Source organism: Caretta caretta, chromosome 11 (genome assembly GCF_965140235.1).
Source record: "Caretta caretta isolate rCarCar2 chromosome 11, rCarCar1.hap1, whole genome shotgun sequence".
Taxonomy (NCBI): Eukaryota; Metazoa; Chordata; order Testudines; family Cheloniidae; genus Caretta; species Caretta caretta.
The window spans coordinates 47,555,970-47,578,676 of NC_134216.1; the positions used below are offsets into that span (position 1 = coordinate 47,555,970).

Sequence of the window (22,707 nt, forward strand, 5' to 3'; positions counted from 1 at the left end):
TTTTTACACCCTCTATGCACAAATATTTCTTAAATTAAAACTATGCACACTAAATATGCATAGTGAATATATGGCTTATGTGTTGAATGACGTGAGTTCCACCTTTTGGTAGTCCCTTAACCCCAATACTGAGAGCTTGCAATATACCCAGTTCAATCACAATTGCTCGGGTGTGTGCAGACCAAAAAAAGGGCAGAGTCAACAAATACAGACACATACGTGAGAATCAACATAACTGTGACTATTGCATTAGCCCTCATTCAAGCCGGGTGAAATTCGCCCATGCTGAGGACCAGTATGAGGCCTATGCTCCACTTTAGTCCCACTTAGGGCCCGAAAATAAACAGTACATAGGTCTCATTTTGGCTGTCTAGACAGGAGTGAATTTCACACCCACCGAATACTGTTGTAAAAGGGGCTAGTGGCTGCTTATGAAGGGTTGTTGGTCATGGAGGTCACCATCCAAAGGCCTGTTAAAGGAATATTGTAAGTTTAAAGGCCTAAGCCACCTGGTCAAAGCATGCAACCCAGAGGGCAGTGTGGAGTTACAGGGTTTCCCTTTAGATTCCAGATGCAGGGGCGAGCAGTTGATTGCAGGCTGTGTGAGTTAGAGGGAGTGAGCCAGGAGAAGTCATCATGTGTGACCCTGGAAGGATGGGAGCCTCTCCTTGGGCACTGTGCAGGCTGGAAAGGCTCATTTGGGAGTTTCTGAACATGGAAATTAACTGCCTGATTGCTGTACACTTCTACTGTTGCTCGGGGAAACAGGATTGTGTGAATATTTTATGTAAATAAACCAAATACAGCATGGATTATCCTGACTCCATGTCACTGAGTTTTCATACAAACAGAATCACCCACAAGCCCCCAAATTTTTCCTTCCTGCTCAGTCTAAGGGGCCACAATACCATCTGCAGACTATTTATACATGGTTTTGTTTAAGTGAAGCCAATGTGTCACTTGAACATTCTTGTATCTGCTTCCCCTGCCCTGATCTTGAACAATATACACCTAACTCCATGGCAGGCATGACTCCACTGCAAAGGTCTTATGGAACACCATAGGACATGGCATTAGAACATTTTGATCTTAGCATTGACAATTATTTAACAGGTTTTCAACTGATATTTCAAAGGCTGGTTTCATTAAACACCAGGTTTTCTCCAAATTGCAGCCACAGCATCAGGATACATTGATTGTTCACATGGGCTGCTTAGTACAACACTAACATTTCTCTGTACAGTCTACATTCTAATTGTTCCCAAACATTTTAAGAAACCTGACAAGTGGGCCTTAAATGTTATTATGCAATGTGGATGCATAAACAATTGTCTGTGCCAGCTTCATTTTGGCTTTCCATTTCCATTGGATGTAGATCAAGGTTACCAGCAGTTTTATAGCAAACTAGTGTAAATGGTAAGTGCCTCATATTTTACATGTATCTCATGCTCATTTGGCAACAACTGGTTTCAGTGATGCAAATAAAATGAAGTCCAAGTTTTGGCTGAAAAAGTACTCTGGCTAGGTTTAAGAAGGCAAGATAGAAGAGGAAATAAAAGTTACAAATACATCTGAAATCTTGAGAGTTATTAAGTGCCTTGAGGTTACCAGCTCAGGGTTTTATGGTTTTTTACTATCATTATTTTGTCCAATGGTTGTCCATAAAAATAGCATGGTCCAAGAATGAGTAGGTAGAGGAGATAACAGCCTCACAGAAAGCTGAATTAGGAACTTGTAGTGCTGTTCTGTTTTTCCTGCAAACAGATTTAAAATGAAAATACATGATGTGACATGCGCTTTACCATGAAACTTCAAGTATTTAAAATTCTTAAAGTGATATATTTCAGATAGATTATTTAGCCTGGAAAAGAGAAGAATTCAAAGAAACTTAAGGTACTGTTTTATCAGTCCTTCCCTCTTCTACACTGTCCCACTTCTTAAGGAGATGCTGTAGAGTCAGTTGGCCCCCAAAATTAGTAAAAAACCTACAGGTAACAGAAATGTTTCTATGGCTTTTTAAAAATGCCAGTGGAAATAATTTCTCTAATACTACAAATAAATTAATATCCCCCTGCAATGCTTGCAACCAAAACTTACAGAATTATGACATGGTAAAAATGGTAAAATTACCTCTCATGACTAAAATGTCAGAAGCCTTTAAGTAGCAGCAAATCTAGTTGTGTATCACAGCATGTTTTTGTTCAGTGACTTTTACTATATCTTCTGATTTTTGACAGCGTTTAGGCTCACCTGAAAAACACACAAATGGGAATGTGCCTTAAGACGTTCATCAAGCCAACAGAATCTGCTTCCATTTTCATATATAATATGAACCTGTCTTGTGGATAACATATTGTAGTATTACATCCCAGTAGGACATTTTTCCTTCCTTTTCCAAAGGTTGCCTATCTTATACTTACATTTCAATCATTACTTCCTTTTCAGCGTGAATACGTGGGATTGAGTTTAATCATTTTAATTTACTCATGTGGAAAGACACAGAATGAAAGCATTGGATCAGAACATTAATTGAGACAAATATAAAGCAATTTTAATTAGTCTATTGTTAATGAAGTATTAGGAAAAAAAATTAAATATCTTTTTGGTACAAATTTCAACTGCTCCTTGGGGGGAATTCACCTCTGTGAAGATGGCTACTTAAATCCACTTTGGGGGTGAGTTTCACCTGGAAAAGGCATGATACTCTAAATTTGTAATCGAAGCCTAATTTTAAGAGTTCCATTTGTCCAGTCTGCTAACTGAAACAATACCATGTGACTTATGTATTCATTCAAAACTAAGCAACACAGCTTGAATTTCAGCTCTTGAATAGTCACAATTAACAGTATTTAGATCAAAGAAATTATTTGTGAATATTTTTGAATATAGAAAATTAAAAACTGTGGACAATTTGCCACTATAGAAAGAGGTAAAATATGTCAAATACATTGAATATAAATTAGCTGCTCAGTTCTAAGCAATTAAATGCATATCGTGGTCACTGATTTGCACCAATAAAACCTAGAGCCGGTTCGCAGATTGTGGAGGAAGGAAAGCAAGAAAAAAAAATAGAAGGGCAGGGAAGTAGAGGAAAAACAGATGGGGAGATAGAGAAAGGCAGAGAAAGATGTTTGAAAGAGGAAGGAAGCACTGTTAGAAGCTAAGAATGAAAGTAGAGGAAGAGCATTTAAAGGAGGACAAACAATAGTTTGTAAGTGGGAGGAAACAAAAGGAAGAGGAATTTAGCTTGAAAACAGAATGATTAGTAGAGAAGTGTCAGAGGAAGAGTATACCAAAGAGAGAAGAAGAAGGAAGAGGAGGAAAAGCATTGAATTCACTATGTTTGAAATCTTACTGCCACTGAAGACAGTGGGAATTTTGCCATTTACTTCAGTGGGGCCAGGATTTCACCCCTGCTCTAAACCCCTTACGGTTTCACATATCTGAATGCCATGCTCTAGTGTTTGGGAAGCTAGGTCAGCCCCCCCCCCCCAAGTTGCTCTTCCTCTGTCTTCCTTTCTAAAGCTGTTTATCAGAGCTGTGTGAAGGATGGAAGTTCTATTTCATGAAGGATTTCAAGATTTCTGAATCTGGCCTCATTCTAAACTGAAATAAAAACTGAAAATTTCAAAATTTTCCATGAAGTAAAATTCTGAAAAGAAATGTTCATTTTGGGTCACACTACCTGTTTCAGTTTGTTTTTGACTTTTTATAGTTTGTAATATAAGCTATAATGAAAAGTTAAAGTAAACCAAATAAGTTTCAGAACAAAAAAATGAAATGTTTGCTCCTACAATTGCAAAACAGGATATCTGGACATAGTTGGAACTTTCCCCCTCCATTTTTCCTTCAAAGTTAAATTCCAGCAAAGTTGATATGATGTGAAGTGTTCTGATTTTGATGGACCTGCATATTCCAAAGAAATATGATTCAGGCAAGGTTTCTCTGGGCAGCATTTTGATCAATAGCTCAATTGCTTTGTTCTTTGAGCTTACCTTATTCTTTATCCACATAGCATATGTTTTTCTCCTAATTATCATTTAAGGATCAGGGCCCTGATTCAGCATTGCCTTGCGCCTTACACCAGCGTCAAAGTGGATTAAAATACTACCAAATCCCCCTTTGCACGGATGTAAATAATTACACCTGGTGTGGGGAAAAGTATGAAGTGGGGTCCAGGAATCTACCACGTCTCCTTTGACTGACACTTATATGCCAGAGAGTGATCAACGGATGTCATCTGAGCCAACGTAGATTACATTTCCACATTGTTGATGTGGATTTTCCTGTTGCTAGTCTATCTGGTTATGCTCCACGAGGCTTTGAGTGACCAACTGATACTGCCCATGTGTGTTTTATACTACTCATAGTTACTGGATAGTCCTCTACCGTCACAGAGATTGATGCTATAGTCAGTCATTTTTAGTCACAGATTCACTGGCTTCTTAAATGTTATTTCTTGACACATTAAGGATATGTGGTTTTTTTCAGGAGGTGTTTCCTTGGAAACTTTTCATGGTCAGTTTTGCATGAATGCCGGCCTGAGGATGAATCAGGTTTGGTTAATGAACTAGGAGTACCTGCTAGATTTAGAGTTAAATCTAAGAGTAGGTGCTAGGACAGCAGATCCCAAATTTTGCCATTGCATGGACCTCCTCTTAGTAGATATAAGGTGTCAAGAACCATCCCCCCCTCTATGTGCAAGCATGGTGACACCACCTTGCCTTGCATTTACAATCCCCTCCCTTCTTTGTAGCGACTGCAGTAGTTGCTTACTCATTACCATTAGGAATTTATGTATTTTTAGTTGTCTTTAAAGCATTGTGTTTTATCCTCTTAAAAATATTTAATCATGCTGTCTCCCTTTGCTTTTCATTTACTCTCCTCTCACATCTGTTCTGTTCTTCTCAGCATAAAACAAGCAGCAGCAGCCAGCACCTGTGTCATCTCTCCACAGAGCACCAGCAAGTGCTCCACAGACCTCTGTTTGGAAACTGCTGGCATGGGAGCTGGGACTTGGTGGCCAGATACTATGGTGATGGGCAACACATTAGACATGTAGATAGATAGATAGATAGATAGATAGATAGATAGATAGATAGATAGATATAAAACTAGGACATGCAAAAATGTCTGAGAAACAGAGAGATGCTTGTTGAGGCAACTAACTCTGGGTTGGATCATAAGTCAAATTTGCCCATGCATGAAAAGGAAATGGCTCTGATCACCCGGGAGAGATAAGTCCCCCCCCCCCCCCCCACAGGAGGTAATGGTAATGCTACTTCTTGTGGGCCCAGAAGGGCAAAGGGAACACTAGGGTGGTGTACACCCATCCAAAAGGAGCATGTCTATGTGGGTTGGGGCATAGCCAGGGTCCCACTCAGCATGCACAATGGCTGGTGACTTAAAGGCCCTCACTGGAGAGAAGGGGTGTACCTTTCACCCAGGGGTCCCAAGAACCATTGTGGAGTTTGCCCTCTTCATCTTTTCTGGAGGCATTACACCTCCCTGTGATAAACAGACATAATGTGGTACAAATTGATCACCAGTTCATTCTCTCCTTATACTCCTCTCCCCAACACTCCACTGGCTTTAAGAGCCAAACCTTACCCCATATTCTAGGGCACTGGGGTTACAGATATATGGTAGACACTCTTTGCTTGAATAAGTAGAAGCTAGCCCAACCCAAAAAAGGCCAGTTCACACCAGAACAGTAGCTTTTACACAGTCATGTCCCCCAACATAAAAGACCCCTAATATCTAAAAACACTTTCCATTATTCACGTTACAGAGGAGAGATTGCACAATTTGTGGCAGCGTAGTCAGATGAAACCGATGCCCAAGTGTCCAGGCAGAATGTATATTCTTTTTCTTACTTATTTCCATTGGGTTAGCAATATATGTCTTTGCTCTGCAGCTTAAGAGGTTGCAATTCAATGGTACAACTGAATCTATGCACATGTGCCTAACTTTAAATGAGCAACTGTACTATATATAAGTAGCAGTTCTCAAATTGCTTTTCCTTGCATGAGAGTTATGCATGGGTACTCTGGAAGCACATTGGCATTACCAGATGAAATGAACACTCCCTTCCCAGTTCAGAGTGAGGATGTTGATAGTGCCCTGCAGCGATGGCTCTCTTGTTTGCTGAGTGTTACATCACTTCTACACAAGACACTTGCTCTCACTGTATGGAAGACCCAACCCTTTGGGTATCACAGACAAACTGCACGGTTCCATGGACTTCTACTGTAAATGTGAAAACCACCTACATTCTGGAAACCTCAACTGAAGAGTGAAATAGTGTTTGCTTTCTTGAAAATGAAGGACAAAATGTATGAACAAGGCATAGCAATGTTCAGAGATCATTCCATTATTTATACAAGGTCCTGAGAATTCTAATATTTACAGGGAATTTTATTATTCCACAATAAACTTGCTTTAGATAGTTTATGTTTTTCATAGAGCACCAGGTCTCTGTAGAACCAATTGCTCATGATCTCTTTCATTGTATTCTACAGTCATCTTCTCAGCATATTTTGGTTTGCTTTCTCTATACTAACTGATGCCCTTTATCCTGAAGGATCCAGGCTACTTTAAAGATTGTGAGGCCAGTTTTTCAAACTAGGTGACTATCGTAGGACAACCATTTCCCCTTTTGGCTATTCACATCAACACAAGACATCTGTAACAAGGTGGGAGAGTATCTGTTTATCCATGCTGTCAGCAGGTGCCAGGGACCCTGCCTAAAGCTGTTGATGTTCTACAGACTCATTGCATCAGATACGGCAGTGTGCAAAGTTCTTATCCCATGTTTAGGAGAAGAGGTGATTTACTGGAAAATGGCATCTTCTTAAAATACGTTGGTATAACAGCTTGAGATCCTTTGCTCCAGTAGTATAAGAGGGAGGAAATGCCTGAAGATGTTAAGCACTAGTATGGAACTCATCTCTCGTTATATGTTCATTTGCATTTTTTTCTATTTTTAAACTCCCAAACAAACCCTGTTTTATAGAAATATTTTCATTAAAATCTGTAAATATAAAATACTAGTTCTTATACAGACCATAAAACCCTGAGCGGACTTACAGGACAAATATGTATTTAAGGGTATTCCATCCAACTCTTTCCTTTACCACAGCATTTTTCTGGTCATTTTTAGTTTTACATTTTATATATTCCCCTTTTTTGCAGAGCAAGTGTGGTTTCCTCTCAATGATTATATAAAGCAAAGATTCTGTAGCCATCTGTTGTCTCAGTTTGTACTGAGATGGTAAGATCTATGGTGCAGGGACTCTCTCTTCATTCTGTGTTTGTGCGGCACCAAGCACAATGAGGTCTGGGACTGGGACTCCTAGGCACTAGGGTAATACTAATAAATAATAATATGTCCTTCTTTGTTCTTGATGTTTATATAGTAAAGACAGTGAATACCATGGCAAGTTTACAAGTTTTACATTGTTACGTTAAATGAAAAAGTACTTGCTGACTTATGGGGAGCATGGATGGATGGATATTGTGTCCATTGGTAACAACAGATACTTTAGAAGATTGAAACTATATTTCACTTTCACTGCTGGCATACTTTATTCATTCATGACTCCCTGGAGCCCTCAACAGATAGCTTTTCTCAACTACCTCGGTTTTCACTTCTATGGTCACCTGTTCCTGCTCAAAGAGAGCCCACTGTCCTCTTCCACATCTGACTCTTAATTAATTCATTGACTTGCTTTTCCCTCAACCCTCCCTTTCCACCCACGGAGAAAACATTTTTAGCAGGAAGCAAATATTGATTCTTCTAATGGCATGGTGTGCCTTACAATCACGTTTGTCCAGTGGGACTAAAGAGTTTACATGAGCTGCAGGAGGAAACAACATAACTGTCTTCCTTTTTCTCTTTGGTACATTCCTTAATTCCATTCTGTACTCAGACATTATTTGTCTCTTACACTTTTGTCACCAAAGAGCGTACAAAAGTCAGCATGATACACCACAGACTGCAATAAACACTGGTTGGCTGGAAAACAGAATGTCCATCCCAGGGGACATTCAGATATTTTGACATTTGTTTTCACTCTGAATTGGGAGGAAAAGTCAGAATACAAAAAATGTTCACAGAACTAAATGTTCCAAAAAATTGCAGTTCAAAAATGTGAAAGCAAGAGGTTTGTATATTTTTGACTCAAACATTTTAAAATAAAAAACATTGTTTTGAATTGGTATTTTGACTTAAAATGAATTAAAATGACATTTTTAAGGCAACCATTTCAAAACAAAATGTTCATTTAGTTTCAAAATGTCATCTTAAAAGAAATGTTTTTGTTTTGACTATCTGCACAGAAAATTAAAATATTTTGATGAAACTGGCATCTTCCCAAGAAAACAGACTGTGATGAAACCACATTTTCCAATGAAGAAATTTTCCAGTTGAAAATTTTCAATAAACTCTAGATATGATATACACCAAGAAAGCGGAAAATGAGTTGCATTAGAAAGTTGTTCATTTGCACACTTAAAATATTCTTGATGGTGGATTATATTAGTTTATATAGCAAATCAATTTCTGAAAGACTTTTGTAAAGGATTACTCTATCTCCTCCCTTTTAAATGGTTAAATTTTGTGTTCCATTAAGGCTTGCTTCTAGAATCACTTAGCACAGTTTTAATCAACAGCACTTTGAAATACAACAGTGACCCAACACACTGTGGGTATTATAGATCAAGCTTTTATTTTATTTTATATTTTTGCACTAAATACTTTGTTACAGGGTGTGACAGGATAAGGTAATTCACCCCAGTTAGAATGGATTTACTGTAGGCTGGTCTGCTAGTTTTAATGTGCAGAGGTTATTTTGAATTATGATAGTTTTGAAATGGAAATGCAAAGTATTTTATTTTTAAGGCTGGGATTTCCCTTTGGTATTTGGATGTTGCAAATTAATTTAATCTTCATTTAATTGCACAGACTGGAGTTTTGCATACTGCCCATTTTCTGGATAGCTCTGACACAGTGTTACACACTCTACACAGGTAAGTACACTGGTAACATGCAGGGTCTGCCTCTTGCTATGTATTTGTGCAATGTCCAGCACAAGGGAGCCATGGCCTCAGTTGGGGCTTCCAGACACTTCTGTAATACAGTTAATAACAATGTAAATGTAAAATCAGACGGCTACAAAGAAGTTCAAACCTGGGTTTATTTATTTCTCTCATCAATGGCACCTCTGTAGGTATGTAACTGACTTCAGCCAATCTCAGTAGAATGTAATACGTTTTCCACATTGCAGTAGAGATTAGCAGAGAACTACACGTAGATTAAAAGGAGCTGTAACATCCAAGCAAGGTGACTAAGGCTTTGTCTACACTGCTCCACAGTTCAGAAAAAGGGGGTGTTACTAAGCTGTGCACACTAGTGCTGCCCTGTAACTCTCCCGTGTAGGCACAAACTTAAAGGTCCCTAAAAGGACGACATTAGTGCAAATTAGGGACCTTTACATTCATGACCACAGGGTCCACATGGGGGAATTACAGCAGAGCACTTTGGTGTGCACTGCAGTTCATACCCTCATAATCCAAATTGGAGAGCAGCGTAGACATGGCCTTAGTCACAAATTACACGAGATCCCTCCTGTTTATTAGATTATTATTAGATTCCCACAAAATGGGAAATATTGGAATTGGCCAGGAAAATTTCTAAACTACAGATGGTAGAGTCAGACTGAGTTACTGGTAAAGAAAAATTAAAGTAGGTGCTGAAGTGATTCCTTTCCCAGATTAATGGTTTAGTAGGTGCATCACACACATTTCTGAAGTGAGAATGGTGGTCAAAATACCTAGCAGCTCCTCAGTCTGGGCAGAACCAATTCATTTTATATCTGGCTAACAGTGGTTGTAACTTACTGGATCAGTTTGTACTTCTGATAGATTTTAATTCTTGGTTTCCTTTTAAAAAGAAAAAAATATAAATATGGAACATTACATTTACAAAATAAACCAGACTATCGTGATCTGAAAACAAATAAAATTCAAATAATACCTAGGGTGAAAACTCCTTTTAACTTCAGTGCAGCCACAGAATATACATTAACTGACTTTGATAGCTTGCTGAAGGCAACAAGAATATTTTGTATAAACTAGTAATTTCTGATAAAGTTAATGGGAACTGAGCATCCAAATGCATAGGCAGCCTTGAAAATCTCACTCTTTTTCTTGATTTATTCACTAATCTCAACTAGGCACACAAACATCAAATCCATTTGAAACAGATAGTGCTGTCAAATTATGGATTTACTTCTATTTCATATGTGACTTTACTTTAATGATTTGCTAATATCCAATATTCCTTCTTAATTAAGAAAATTGGAAACTCTCCACTACATCGTGTGATTTTTATCTATGTTGGAACATGGAGTGAAGCAATCACTGAAGCAGATGGTTGAGACTAAATTCAACATAGATTGATGAAAGGAAGTCTCACAGTATAATGCCTGCAGCTGATCACTCATTGAACTTGGATACAGAAATGTCTGCTATACTCACCACCCCCCATGCATTTAAATTTAAGCTACAGCTAAATGCAATTTAAATGACTGTCCAGATTTCCTTATATTGTATCGTCCTACTGCATAATCTTGTGGTTCAGTCTGAAAATAGCTCTAGATGCACTCATTGCAAGACAAATCAGAGTAATCAAGATGGTAAGATCCTGGGAGCAGGGAATTTGTTTTATAGCAGTATAAAAGGATATTTCCACCAGTAGCTCCATATGAATGAATGAATAAATAAGCAAACACATTCATACAGTGTATCAGGCCTGCTGACAGGGGTGTGCAAAGAGGACAATTTGCCAGGGGCCCAGGAGATTTAAAAGGGTTCGGGGGCCCCCGGCCACTGGCGGCGCAGCGAGACTAAGGTAGGCTTCCTGCCTGCCCTCGCTCCAGCCGCTTCTGGAAGGGGCCGGCATGTCCCTGCGGCCCCTGAGGGCAGGGGCAGGAGGTCTCTACGAGCTGCCCCCAACCTAAGCACTGACTCCACAACTCCCATTGACTAGGAACTGCTGCCAATGGGAGCTGCAGGGGCGGTGCCTGAGGACAGCGGCGTGCAGAGACTCCCTGGGCCCCCTGCCTAGGAGCTGCTGCCAGAGGGATGTACCGGTTGCTTTTGGGAGTTGCCCGAGGGTAAGCGCTGACCCCTGGACCCTCTCCTGCACCCCAACTCCCTGCCCCACCCAGAGCCCACACCCTAGACCCAATTCCTCCTAGAGCCCGACCCCACTCCCGTTCCTGCACCCCAACCCACAGCCCCAGCCTGGTGAGAGTGAGTGAAGGTGGGGGAGAGCAAGCAACGGAGGGAGAGGGGATGGAGTGAGCAAGGGGCAGGGCCTCAGAGAAGGGACGGGACAGGAGTGTGGTCTCAGGGAGGGGGCAGGGCAAAGGGCTTTGGGTTTGCGCGATTAGACAGTTGGCAAGCCTTGTGCGTGCATGGGGGGCCCATTGACTGTTCTACCTGAGGGCCCAGAATTGCTGTCTGCGGGCCTGCATTGTATCTGGGATGAATAGTTTCCAAACGAAGTAGAAGTAAATTTCAGAACCCAGAATGGCACTAAAGTAATTATAGTTTAGCACATTGTCTATCAACAGCATGCAATGAGCAATACCCTTCTTATGTTCCCATCACTGCTAGCGGGATGATGATTAACAGTTGATGGCAGACTTGGATATGAGCCCTCTTCCATTTCACTTAGTTTCTAAAGTCACCTTCATTGCAATTCAACTATTATCTGAAAATCTGTAGCGAATCTAACCTACTGTGGTTGTGCTTCCTGTGGCAGGAGCACTAGCCCTGATGTTTGCTCCAGCCAGACATTTAGCTGTGAAGGCTCAGATGCATCACTGTTAGATAAATTAGAGGAGACAGAATTTATGTTTTGGACCATAAATCAATCTCTGGAGGTGACCTGGACCTTAAAACGGTGATGTGACTACTGCTGCTACAGTCTAATAATAGGATAAGTTAAATCTGCTACTTCCATGACAGACTTTAGGCTTACAATTTCCTACCTCTGGCTTCTTTTATAGCATGTCCTAGGGTCAGTTTGTACAGAAATGAGCCTTCTGTATGGACTATTTAATTCAGTGGTGCAGGATATAGGCATATGAAGTCTGGCTTGTAGTTCAGGAGCTTGACTGACATTATTCACACCGCTTCATTAAACTCCGTTATTGCCCTCCCACGTCCTTCCTTTTTAGCCCCTTAATTATTTATTTCTCTCTAAAACAAGTATACAAACAACCCCAAAACACTTCCCTGGTCTATTGCAGCTTTGTACACCCTCTTTTTTCTGCCCTTTCCCAGCTAAACAAATAATTTCTAAACCATTTGACCTTTGGAAAGTAAATAATTCCAATGAAGAAAAAATCAAATGTAAATTACCAATTTCATAAACTGCAGTCCTGATGCCTTAAAATCCTGCCTGTCCTACAGGGGATTTCCTACCACATGAATGATTTCCTTTCAATAACACTGAGTTCTCGTAAATAATGATATGCTCATTGCATAAGAAAGGTGGAATTTATGCTGCAAGAACTGTATGCCTACAACCATACTTTGCCAATTTATTCCATGATCTGATCAGATTTCTCAAGCTATCCAGGATCTGACTGAGTCAATGTTTGGATGGAAGAACTCCAAGAAACATCTAGGTGCTGCAGAAGTAAGCACTGGTGGTGCAGTAATGACCCTTAGTACAAGATGGCTGTTATACCTCTTTTATGGGCACAGCAAGTAGTGCCTGTCCTTGGGCTCCTCCTCTAGTGCATAGCCAGCATTTTACCTTTCTAAGGCACTTCGTTTTCAACCTGCCAAGGCCCAAATGTAGCATGCAGCATGTGACAAAAACCCAAAATGAAAGAGAGAAAAAATATTCATTTAGGAAACAATGTACTGGGGGATTCATTCCTTTCATAGGAATAATCCAGGCTAGAACCTCAGCTTTGTGATCCTTTACTCTGATGAACAAGTTTCAACAATAAAAATGAAAGGCCATCAAATGTGTGCGTGTAGGTCACGCTGGGGATAAAATAAGGGAGATCTCTCAAGATGAGGGTCAGTTGAGAGATGTGCTGAGCTACACTTCCACGCACTGCTGCCCAGGCAGTGCCACTCATCTCCCAGTCTCACAAGGCTCAGCCTTATGGAAGACATATCCAACGTTTGAGCTGGGAACAGAGCATGTGACTGCCTCAAGCCCCTAACGTACAAGACACAGGGAAAAATTAAGCAGCAACTTCGTTTGGTTCTAACTAATTTTTCTTCACCTGCAGGAGAATAGGGCTCTTACATGTTCAGCTCTGATCAGATTATGACCCTGGCTGCACCATAGAGAACAGGGCTACTCTCTCAAAACACGTTGCTGCAAGCAAATAAGTTGGTGAGGAGCAGGGATTGGGAGGAGCTCTGGCTCTGTCCCCGTCACTCAGTGGCCAGGATAGCTGGCTGGGTGGATGTGGGGGAGGAGGGGTAGAGGGAGAGGGGAGCAAGCAGGTCCATGAAATGGAGTGGGGTAACACATTCCTCCCTCAGAACAAGGGGAAAGTAGGGGATGAATTGTAGCGCTCAGAGCCCCAATTAATTCTCTGGTCTCTCCTGGGGCAATGCAGTCGTGTGTTGCCTCTTACTCAGGATGGATTGAGAACACGCAATCTAGCCCATCATAAAAATGTACAATACACCAGGAGAGAGAGTTGGATCTTCATGGCTCATGCAAAGATGTGAAGGATCCTCAGCCCAGGAGGAAGAGTTAGAGGTAATACTTTCTTCTCAACATCCCATTCTTTTAAAGCTTACTTTAACATCAATTTCAGTACTGTTTGTAAGTTAAAATGGAATATCACACAGTATCTTCCTTCTACTTAGATCAAGTCCACTGTCGCTTGGACACCTTGACAATGGTGATCATATGATCACCAGAGTACAGACCACAGCTTAGGTCAATAAAACCCTTTTCCTTTTCATCATATTGCATTACCATGGATCTCCTTTGGCTATTCCATCCCCTTCCCCCTCAACTTTCAAAATTTTCACCTTCCCTTGTTACTGAAATGGCAATTTTTTATACCTATTTAATGAACAAATTACATCAGCTTAAAGTGATCAAAATAAATGGGGGAAGTTGTATTCATTTTTAGTACAAATGATTTGGTTCATGAAGTTTTGATCATAAGTGCCTACAATAAGTGAGAAGTCCTGTAATAGCCAAAGCAGAATTACCTATTCAAAAAGAAAATGGCAAGCAGTTTCTACAGAGTTTATGTAATTTCCCAGTAACTTAAACTTCTAAAGCTGCAAATACATATCTAAAATTATTTTTAAATTATATGAGTTCAACTTTCATATTTTTGGTATTTTAGGCCAAATCATTTACTATTCAATATCAAATACTTAATATCAAAAAGGTTAAATTTATTCATGTCAAATGGTTTTTATTTGATGACACTTCAGTTTCTACATATGCCTGAGAAAGGGCCATTCCTAAACTGCAGGCTTGAACAACTACTTAACTGGACATTTTATGGATGTCAAAGCTTAATAGGGATGTAACAGACACGGCAGCAGCTCCACCCTGCACCACTTCGTTAGACTGAGGTGTGTTTTGTGATGAGATATTACCATTCAATGGGTCAGTGGGCTGTGTTTCTTGCTGTGCCTCGGTGAGATCTTTCTGGTTTGGATCAGAGTTAGTGAATTTCTCCGAGCTGGATGCGCTAGGAGGACAGTCGAAAGTTATAACTTGTAGGACGAAAGAACTGGGAGTGGAGCTTCTTGGTAAAGTTGTGTCATCACTTCCCTGACTACTCTCATTTTGTGTCCTTGTTGTTTCCTCCTGTAATTGTGCATCTGCGGGTTTTCTGCTTTGGTCTTTTTGCTGTTCACCAACATTTCTCACAAGTTCTTCTACAGAAAGGGAACAAAATATGTAAATTAGATATGAAATATATGTTGCAGTTGCTTTGATTTCTTAGCAATGGCTCTGTCCTAGAGTTGGACTTGGAAACCTTGTGCACATGGGAATTCTTTGTCACTTTCAGTGTTAATACATGTGCACTGGTTTGTTTAAAGTGGGTAAAGTTTTGATCTCAGTTACACAGGTGCAACAGAAGTGGTGGCAGCTGGATTCGGTGTTTGATCTTTAATCAGTACTTCCATCTGCAGCTGGAGTGGCAAGCATTCCGGGAAAAGCAGTGCACACATGGGAAGGGAAAGGATGGAAACAGGATGAGATCACTGCTGATTGCCGTTCCATTTAGCAATGCTGTTTATGGCAGCAATGCTAGAGGGAGCAGAGCTCAGCAGCTCCCAAGACAGGTAGACAGGGAGAGCCGTGCAGAAAGAAGGTAGTGAAGAGAGCTGTGGCAGCTCTGGAGGAGAAGGAATGAACCCTGGAGGGGGGAAGAAGACATCAGGGCAAAACTGATGGCAAAGGAAGAGAACCCAGGATGGAGAGAGCTTTAGGGGGTTACACATTTGTGCTATAACAACAACAGAAGCAACAGTGGGGAGGAGACAAATCTCAAAGGAATAGTACTTCAGAGGGACAGACAGAGAGGGAAGGGAGAGACTGATCCAGGAGGCCAAAGCTCAGTTGCAAGAAGAGAACTGGAGGTAGGGAAAGAAAGGTTGGGGGGATGGCCCGGAACTGAGAAAAGGGAAGTTCAGGAGGACAGAACTTGAGCGTGGGAGAGAGAGTTTGATAGGAGGAGCTGGAGGATAGAGAGAGCAGGGGATGGAGAAGACTTGTATGGGAGGGGATGGAGAGCACACTTTGGTGTGGGGATGGAAGGGTTGACAAGAAGAGGGCCAAATGGCCCATGAGGGCTGTTTCCCCTGTTATTAGAACACCTTCCGTTTCCTATCTCTTAGGTTCAGCTTTCAGATCCCTTGATACTTCCATGACAGATGTAAAATATCCCCAGTTTTATGAAACGATGAGCATTCGAATTTGAACTGTAACTCCACGAACTCTCTGGGCATTATTGTGTGATTTCCCAAACCCACAGTTTTCACCATTGCTAAAGGAGGAAAGCAGGCCCTGTTCTGCTAGCATGACATTGCTAGCCTGACTGAGAACAAACTTCAGTTTTGTGAGTGCCCAAACCTAAACCCAGACCAAAACTGAGCATGTGGTATTATGGAGAGGTAGAAGCATCTCTGCAGCACAGGTTGTAACCACATTACCATTATAAGCTGAATTTATCACCTCCACACCACTCTCCTGAACCCTCAGGGCATGTTCTTTTGGAGGGCAATTTGGCCTTGGAGGTGGGAGGCAAAAGAAACATTCCCTCCAAATCTGAGACAAGTTCATGAGATGTTTCTAGTATATGGAAGCTTAAACAATTAGGTGCTTTCCCTTCTTTTTCAGTTCTTATGATTTTTTTGGCCGGTTATAGCTTTAAAAAGGGGAGGAACTTCACAATTGGTTTATTGATCCAAACTGCTTACAAACATTAGAGAAACAGGAAATATCTCCTGGATTCTATAACTGAGGGGGACTTTTGATCTCTTCATAGCTATTGCTTCCTCTAGGGACCTCCTGCAGAACTGCGAGGCAGAACTGGCTGTGTTAAAAGACATTATGGAATCTGTAGGTGTAGTTTGGAAGCAATTTTCATGCAGTTCTACCAAGTCATATTAATTAAAGCAGATGTCATTCATGGCATAATCTACCTAAGGCTTTTGTCCCAAAGAAACTAATTTACATATCATATTTGTTGGTGAATATATGCTTCCATATGGCAGAGCCACAAGCATTTTCCTTGACTTTATCAGAAAGCCCAGGAAATTCCAAGGCAAAAAACAATGTTTAAGTTGTATCAATAAATTGAGGGAAAAAACTTTAAAAGAACATTGAACTATAAAACAAAACAGAAAATGGAAAGAATGGAAATTATAAATTAAGGTCATACAAAAAAAATTACAATAAAATAGATATTAGAAAGTATGTACCATTAACATCATTCAAATAATCTTAGCCTGTCCTTACTGTGAACAAACGGTAACTGGAGATAATCTTCTGCTTATAAGTAGGGCTGTCAAGCGATTAAAAGCATTAATTGTGATTAATCGTGTGATTAAAAAAAGAATCTTGATTAATCACACTGTTAAACAATATTTCTTTAAATATTTTTGGATATTTTCTACATTTTCAAATATATTGATTTCAATTACAGAATAGAATACAAAGTGCACAGTGCTCACTTTATATTTATTTTTTATTACAAATACTTGCACTGTAAAAAACAAAATAGTATTTTTCAATTCATCTAATACAAGTACTGTAGTGCAATCTCTTTATCATGAAAATTGAACTTACAAATGTAGAATTATGTACAAAAAAACAGCATCATCTCCAGCAAATGTAAACAAACTTGTTTGTTCGACTGGCTGAACAAGAAGTAGGATGGAGTGGACTTGTAGGCTCTAAAGATTTACATTATTTTGTTTTTTAGTTCAGTTATGTAACACAAAAATCTCCATTTGTAAGTTGCTCTTTCACAATAAAGAGATCGCATTACAGTAATTGTATGACGTAAATTGAAAAATACTATTTCTTTTGTTTATCATTTTTATAGGGCAAATATTTTTAATAAAAATAATAAAATAAAATGAGCACTATACACTTTGTATTCTGTGCTGTAATTGAAATCAATATATTTTAAAATGTAGAAAAACATCCCAAAATATTTAATAAATTTTAACTGGTGTTCTACTGTTTAACAGTGCAATTAAAACTGTGATTAATCGTGATTAATTTTTTTTAATTTCAATTAATTTTTTTGAATTAATCGCGTGAGTTAACTGTGATTAACTAACAGCCCTATTTATAACATAGTATCGGAGCAGAGTTAAGGTTAAGTGTTCTTAAAAATGCATTTCAATACATTCCATTTTTAAGATCACATTTATCTACGATTTCTAATTTTGAGAATGTTATATTCCAATATTATTTTACGATGTTTCCCATTTAAATTTCTACTACTCTAAAGAAGGAATACTATTTCAACTCAGGGTTAAGAAAGTTTTCTGAGTGGAAAAAAGATGAAATGCAGTTTTTGCAGACCTGAGATGGTATTTCAGGAAAACTTCAGAACAGAATTTTAGTTTGCTATGGTACAACTGATGGCTGTACTGCTCAAGTTCATAACAGAAGTTAATCTTTTGAAATAGTCTCACATCTCTAGATCTTTTGGAATATCCTCACCTCCAATATTCTCACATATCTTAGTCTGTACAGTAAAATTGAGCATCTTAGAACTGATCTTGGAAAAAAGTCATTTCTGTTCTTCCAAAACTTGGGCTGACAAAGGAAAATTAGCATTTTTATCTGAACAGTACTGAAGGCCTATTCTAGATTATTATTGTACTGGGCCCGGGTTTCTAAAAGTGCCTCTGACTGGTAGAGATCAGTTATCTATTTATCTAAATGTTTACACCATGCTCATCACAGGTTGAATGAGTGCCTATGGTTGGTGGCATCTGAATCAGGAAGTAGGACAGCTAGGGTGTGGCGGTTTACCTCTGTTACTAAGGGCTTGTCTACACAAAGAAGTTATCTAGTTTTATACCGATCTAAGATTGTCCACACACCACCTTAATTAAATTGGGGAAACAGCACTCACTGGTGTAACTTTGTGTGCAGACCAGGCCTAACAGATATTGGTAAATGGGAATATGGGAAAACTTACTATTTTCAATTCTAATAACGTTCCATACAGTGGCATTTTGGACACCATGAACCAGAAACTGTAGATGAATGTTGGACTTTTTATGGCAACCACTATATGCCTGCTCAGCGTGATAGCCAAAACAAGTCTGGTATTCTTATCTCAACAAGCACAAAATTATTTGAATATTATCACAAATTGTTTGGGTTCTGACCGTACTATTACTCTTGGTCACCCATTAGATAACTTGCTAACTTAATTTACACAGTAAATTTGATAGGAGCGGAACTGTAACTGGTTAATGGCAAAACTCCCATTGGCTTCAGTGACACCTAGAGCAGGCTGATATCACATCCATCCCTGCACAGCCTGAGTGTGCGACACATATTTTTTCAACCACGATTTATGCTACAACTATTGCTTAATCAGTCTTGAAATCTGAATAGTGATTACCATTCCACAGTGATAAGATCTCCATGTCACTCTTAGTTAAATCTGCCTGAAAAAAAGAAAAGTTAGTGGTCTGTTCTTGAAAAGTTTTGGCAGGGTAATCACAGGGATGGGTTAATGGTTGGGTTTCAGGTTCAGGATAGTCAGGTATATATTCCTCAATGATGATATCATCGCTCTCATTAGGACCCAGACTTCTTGTTTTTGGTATCATGTCTCTCATCTCTTGTATATCTGACTCTATGTCCCGACCCTCCTTACTCCATGTAGGTTCATTCCCTATGAAATCCTCTGCAAAACAGGAATAGAAAGAGAGAAATAAAACTAGGAATCCCTGGCTGATAGAGTACCTCAGCTGTTCATGGGTTATGTGGTATGCTAGATAGAAAATACAGACTGCTCCTTTCCAGAACAATTAAAAACATATCCCATTATTATACAAGAGCGATACATTATATTGGAGGGCTAGCAAGAAAATATGATCTGTGGTATCTGCTGCATGCTGCTGGTACCCAGCTCACTGACTCTGCCTTGTCCGGTCACACTGCTGTGACGGATGCACGACTTTCGAAATGAGAATGGGGCTGGGATTGGGGCTATTTGGTGACTCAACCCAGACAAGACTGAGGTAGCGTTGGTACTAGGATAAGAGAAGTAGGCTGACCTGATGTGTTGGCCAACTAGTGTTCTGATTTTGTAGCAGAGCCCCTGGCATTAGCCTCACCCCTGTGGCTGGGCTGGCAGCCACCACACCAGCCAACCTGCAGCACAGCGTTGTGGGGAGTAAGGTTCTGCCCCTTTAAGCGCACGCACTACCATTGACAGCCAGCGCTGGAGCTGCTGCATCAGTGTAGCTCCAGCCTTCCTCCAGTAAAAGCCCCACACAGTCACCAGTCTTCTGGCTTAATGAGAGTCTGAGCCTTGAAATCATACCCAGCTCTCTTGTGTGCCAGTATAGGATGTGATCACCAGCCCACTTTAATGAATGTACATCTGAACGAGAAACGGGTTCTGATCACTACTGTGCATCTGAGAAAATGATATTTTTTCAGGGAGGATACTGCAACCTCTAAAATGTGTTGTTTTGAAAATAAGATATTAAAACATCCCAACCTGTTTTCAATTAAATTGCATAGTGGTTTATCAAGGGCCTTCACTTAAATGAAGTTGGCAGCAGCCTCACCTATCGCTGGTTACAGCAAAAGGAACCCTTAGACCAATCCTGTACTGAAGGTCATTAATCCCAGAGGTAAAAATAGGTTGTAACTTGGCTATTTCACTGAAATCTTGCAACTTCATTCTTGCACTGTTGTTTGCAGTGAGTAGAAGCAGTCACCTCACTTGATCATTGTGAAGGAATCAAAAGAATCAACAGGTATTACAGACCATCTGGCATCCTACTCTGCCTTTAAAGCAAAGCTATAGGAAAATACGAACTCCCTTCAGAAGCTAGATCCCTCCAGGAACTAATACCCACTCACACTTATGCATAAACACAACATCTGTCTCTAGATTTATTAGCATTTGATCCATGTGGGAATGTGGTTAATGACTAAGGATTACCATATGATTCTGTGGTCTCCATAGTATCACTGTCCTGTGGCTGTAGGAGCTCTGAGTCTGCATTATAAACTAAAAAGTTGATTTCCATTGGCTCAGCTGTGTTTCTATCAGGGTACTGTAGTACAGAACCAGTGAGAACATTTGGTAGTGGAGTTGAGACAGGACAGGATTTACTAGACAGTACACAATCTTCTCTACGTCTTGATGCTTTCTCCTGTATTTCTACATCTGCTCTTTTACTGTCTTGGTCTTTACTTCTGTTACTTTCTTTTCCTGATATGTCTGTAGGAAGGTGAATGAAAGAGAGAAGTAAACTTGCAACCTCTCATCTGTAAAATAATTGTCTTACATGTATAAGATTCATTTCTGGTTCAAGTTAGTGTACCATTAGAGTGTCTACTAACAAATGTTGGTGAGTGCATAAGGGGAAAACAAAAAATTTTAATTGCAAAAAGCAGTACATCAAGATTCAGCCTACTTTGCAACCACTTGCAGATAATAGAAATTCTATAGTGCTAAACCCCAATAAAATCTTTGATGAATTGAACTGTTGTTTCTTTACTTATAGAGAGACTAAAATAACTAAATTTGTTTACATAATATCACCAGTAGCACTGAAGCAATTTAAAGCTAATAGTTTACCAAATTGGTGAGAGAAAACAAATCTATCTTCAGTATGAACAATATCTATTAATGTCCCTCCTGACCTCTGTCAATGGGAAGGCAACTGGGTTTACAGTTGGTCTCTATAAAACCTTGCATATTTATGTTTTATCTTTCTAGTATCACCATTGCTTGGGCTCACAATTTTTGCAGGCCTCTGAACAGTTGTATGTCAAAAATTTGTGAACTAGAATCACAAGAGGGCGTATTGTCAGTGTGACAAATGTCTTACTAGAACAGAGAAAAGCTATACATTTTTGCATTAGTGACATTTTTATGAACATATTTTTTCAGGAAATTACATCACAGTGAATCAATCACCTCCACTCAACTTCCTCATAACAAATAGCTTATGGCCAAGCAAAAAAAATTTTTTGTAGGAAACCTGCAACTCCAGTCTAGGGTCTTCATATTCCTCTTCTCCATACAGTCCTGTCTTTTGGATCACAAAATCTTGCCATTATCTGCACAAGCCCCACAGACACCGGTGGTTAGAAGGTCTGTGAAACTTGAACATTGAACAGACCTGACACTGGTCCACATTCAATTGTGTCCTGTGTTAATGAATGAGTACTGATTAACTACAACCTAATGTCTGCTAATGGTCAATGAATACTTTCTGCTAACTTTTTTACTGGGTATGGATAAGAGCAAATTAGGTAGCTAGCTAGATAACTACTGTCCATGCTATATTTTAATAATCTGGCCCATATTAAAGAACATCGTACAAAACAAATGGAATTTTCTAGGACAGTCCCTAGTAAAATTCCAAGAAAAACTCCAATGACAATTCTGCAAATGGGTGCAAACACTTGAAACCCAAACCTTGTCTATGGGTTGGTGAAACGATTTAACATAGGTACAATAGCTGTGTTTGAACACGGTCTTCTTCAAAATTCAGGGCCTGCACGCTCATGCAAATGGTTCTGATAAGGAAAAAGAATCCCTGGAAACAACTATGTCAATTCCATGTAGTTACCGTGTCCACAAGTAATTTATCTGCTGTATAAAAAAGGCCCATTTTCAAATTGTTTTAAAAATTGATTTTTTTTGAAATTGTGATTTATTACTGTAACGTACTGGGAACTTAATAAATATATAGCCAAAATACTTTAAAAATATTATTTAATTTTTTTTAACAAATTGCAATATCCTCCATTGCCACAGAGATTCTAATCCTATTATCCCAGAATCAAAGCAATTCTGATGGAAACTGGCATAGTGTTGACTTGCACTGCTGTCAAACATGAAGAAAGGTGAGAAAAATACCTACAATGATTCTTTCCCACAGAAATCACTGAAATGACAT

General features: G+C 39.5%; 1 protein-coding gene across 10 annotated transcripts in view; it reads right to left on the minus strand.

The window, feature by feature from the left end:
* Nucleotides 1-1,122: 1,122 nt before the first annotated feature.
* Nucleotides 1,123-22,707, minus strand: part of PDE1A (phosphodiesterase 1A) — a 373,257-nt gene continuing 351,672 nt past the window's right edge. For 5 of the 10 annotated variants that reach the window (XM_075117995.1, XM_075117996.1, XM_075117998.1 and 2 more), the window contains 3 exons: nucleotides 20,736-21,017; nucleotides 19,176-19,463; nucleotides 14,440-14,952 (listed from right to left, as the gene is read on the minus strand). In XM_075117995.1, the coding sequence (XP_074974096.1) occupies nucleotides 14,555-14,952; nucleotides 19,176-19,463; nucleotides 20,736-21,017 (968 nt within the window). In that variant the 3' untranslated portion in view covers nucleotides 14,440-14,554. Of the gene's footprint in view, nucleotides 1,755-2,130; nucleotides 2,251-14,439; nucleotides 14,953-19,175; nucleotides 19,464-20,735; nucleotides 21,018-22,707 lie in introns of those variants that run through there. The other 5 variants (XM_048869744.2, XM_075117999.1, XM_048869749.2 and 2 more) reach the window with 5 other exon arrangements.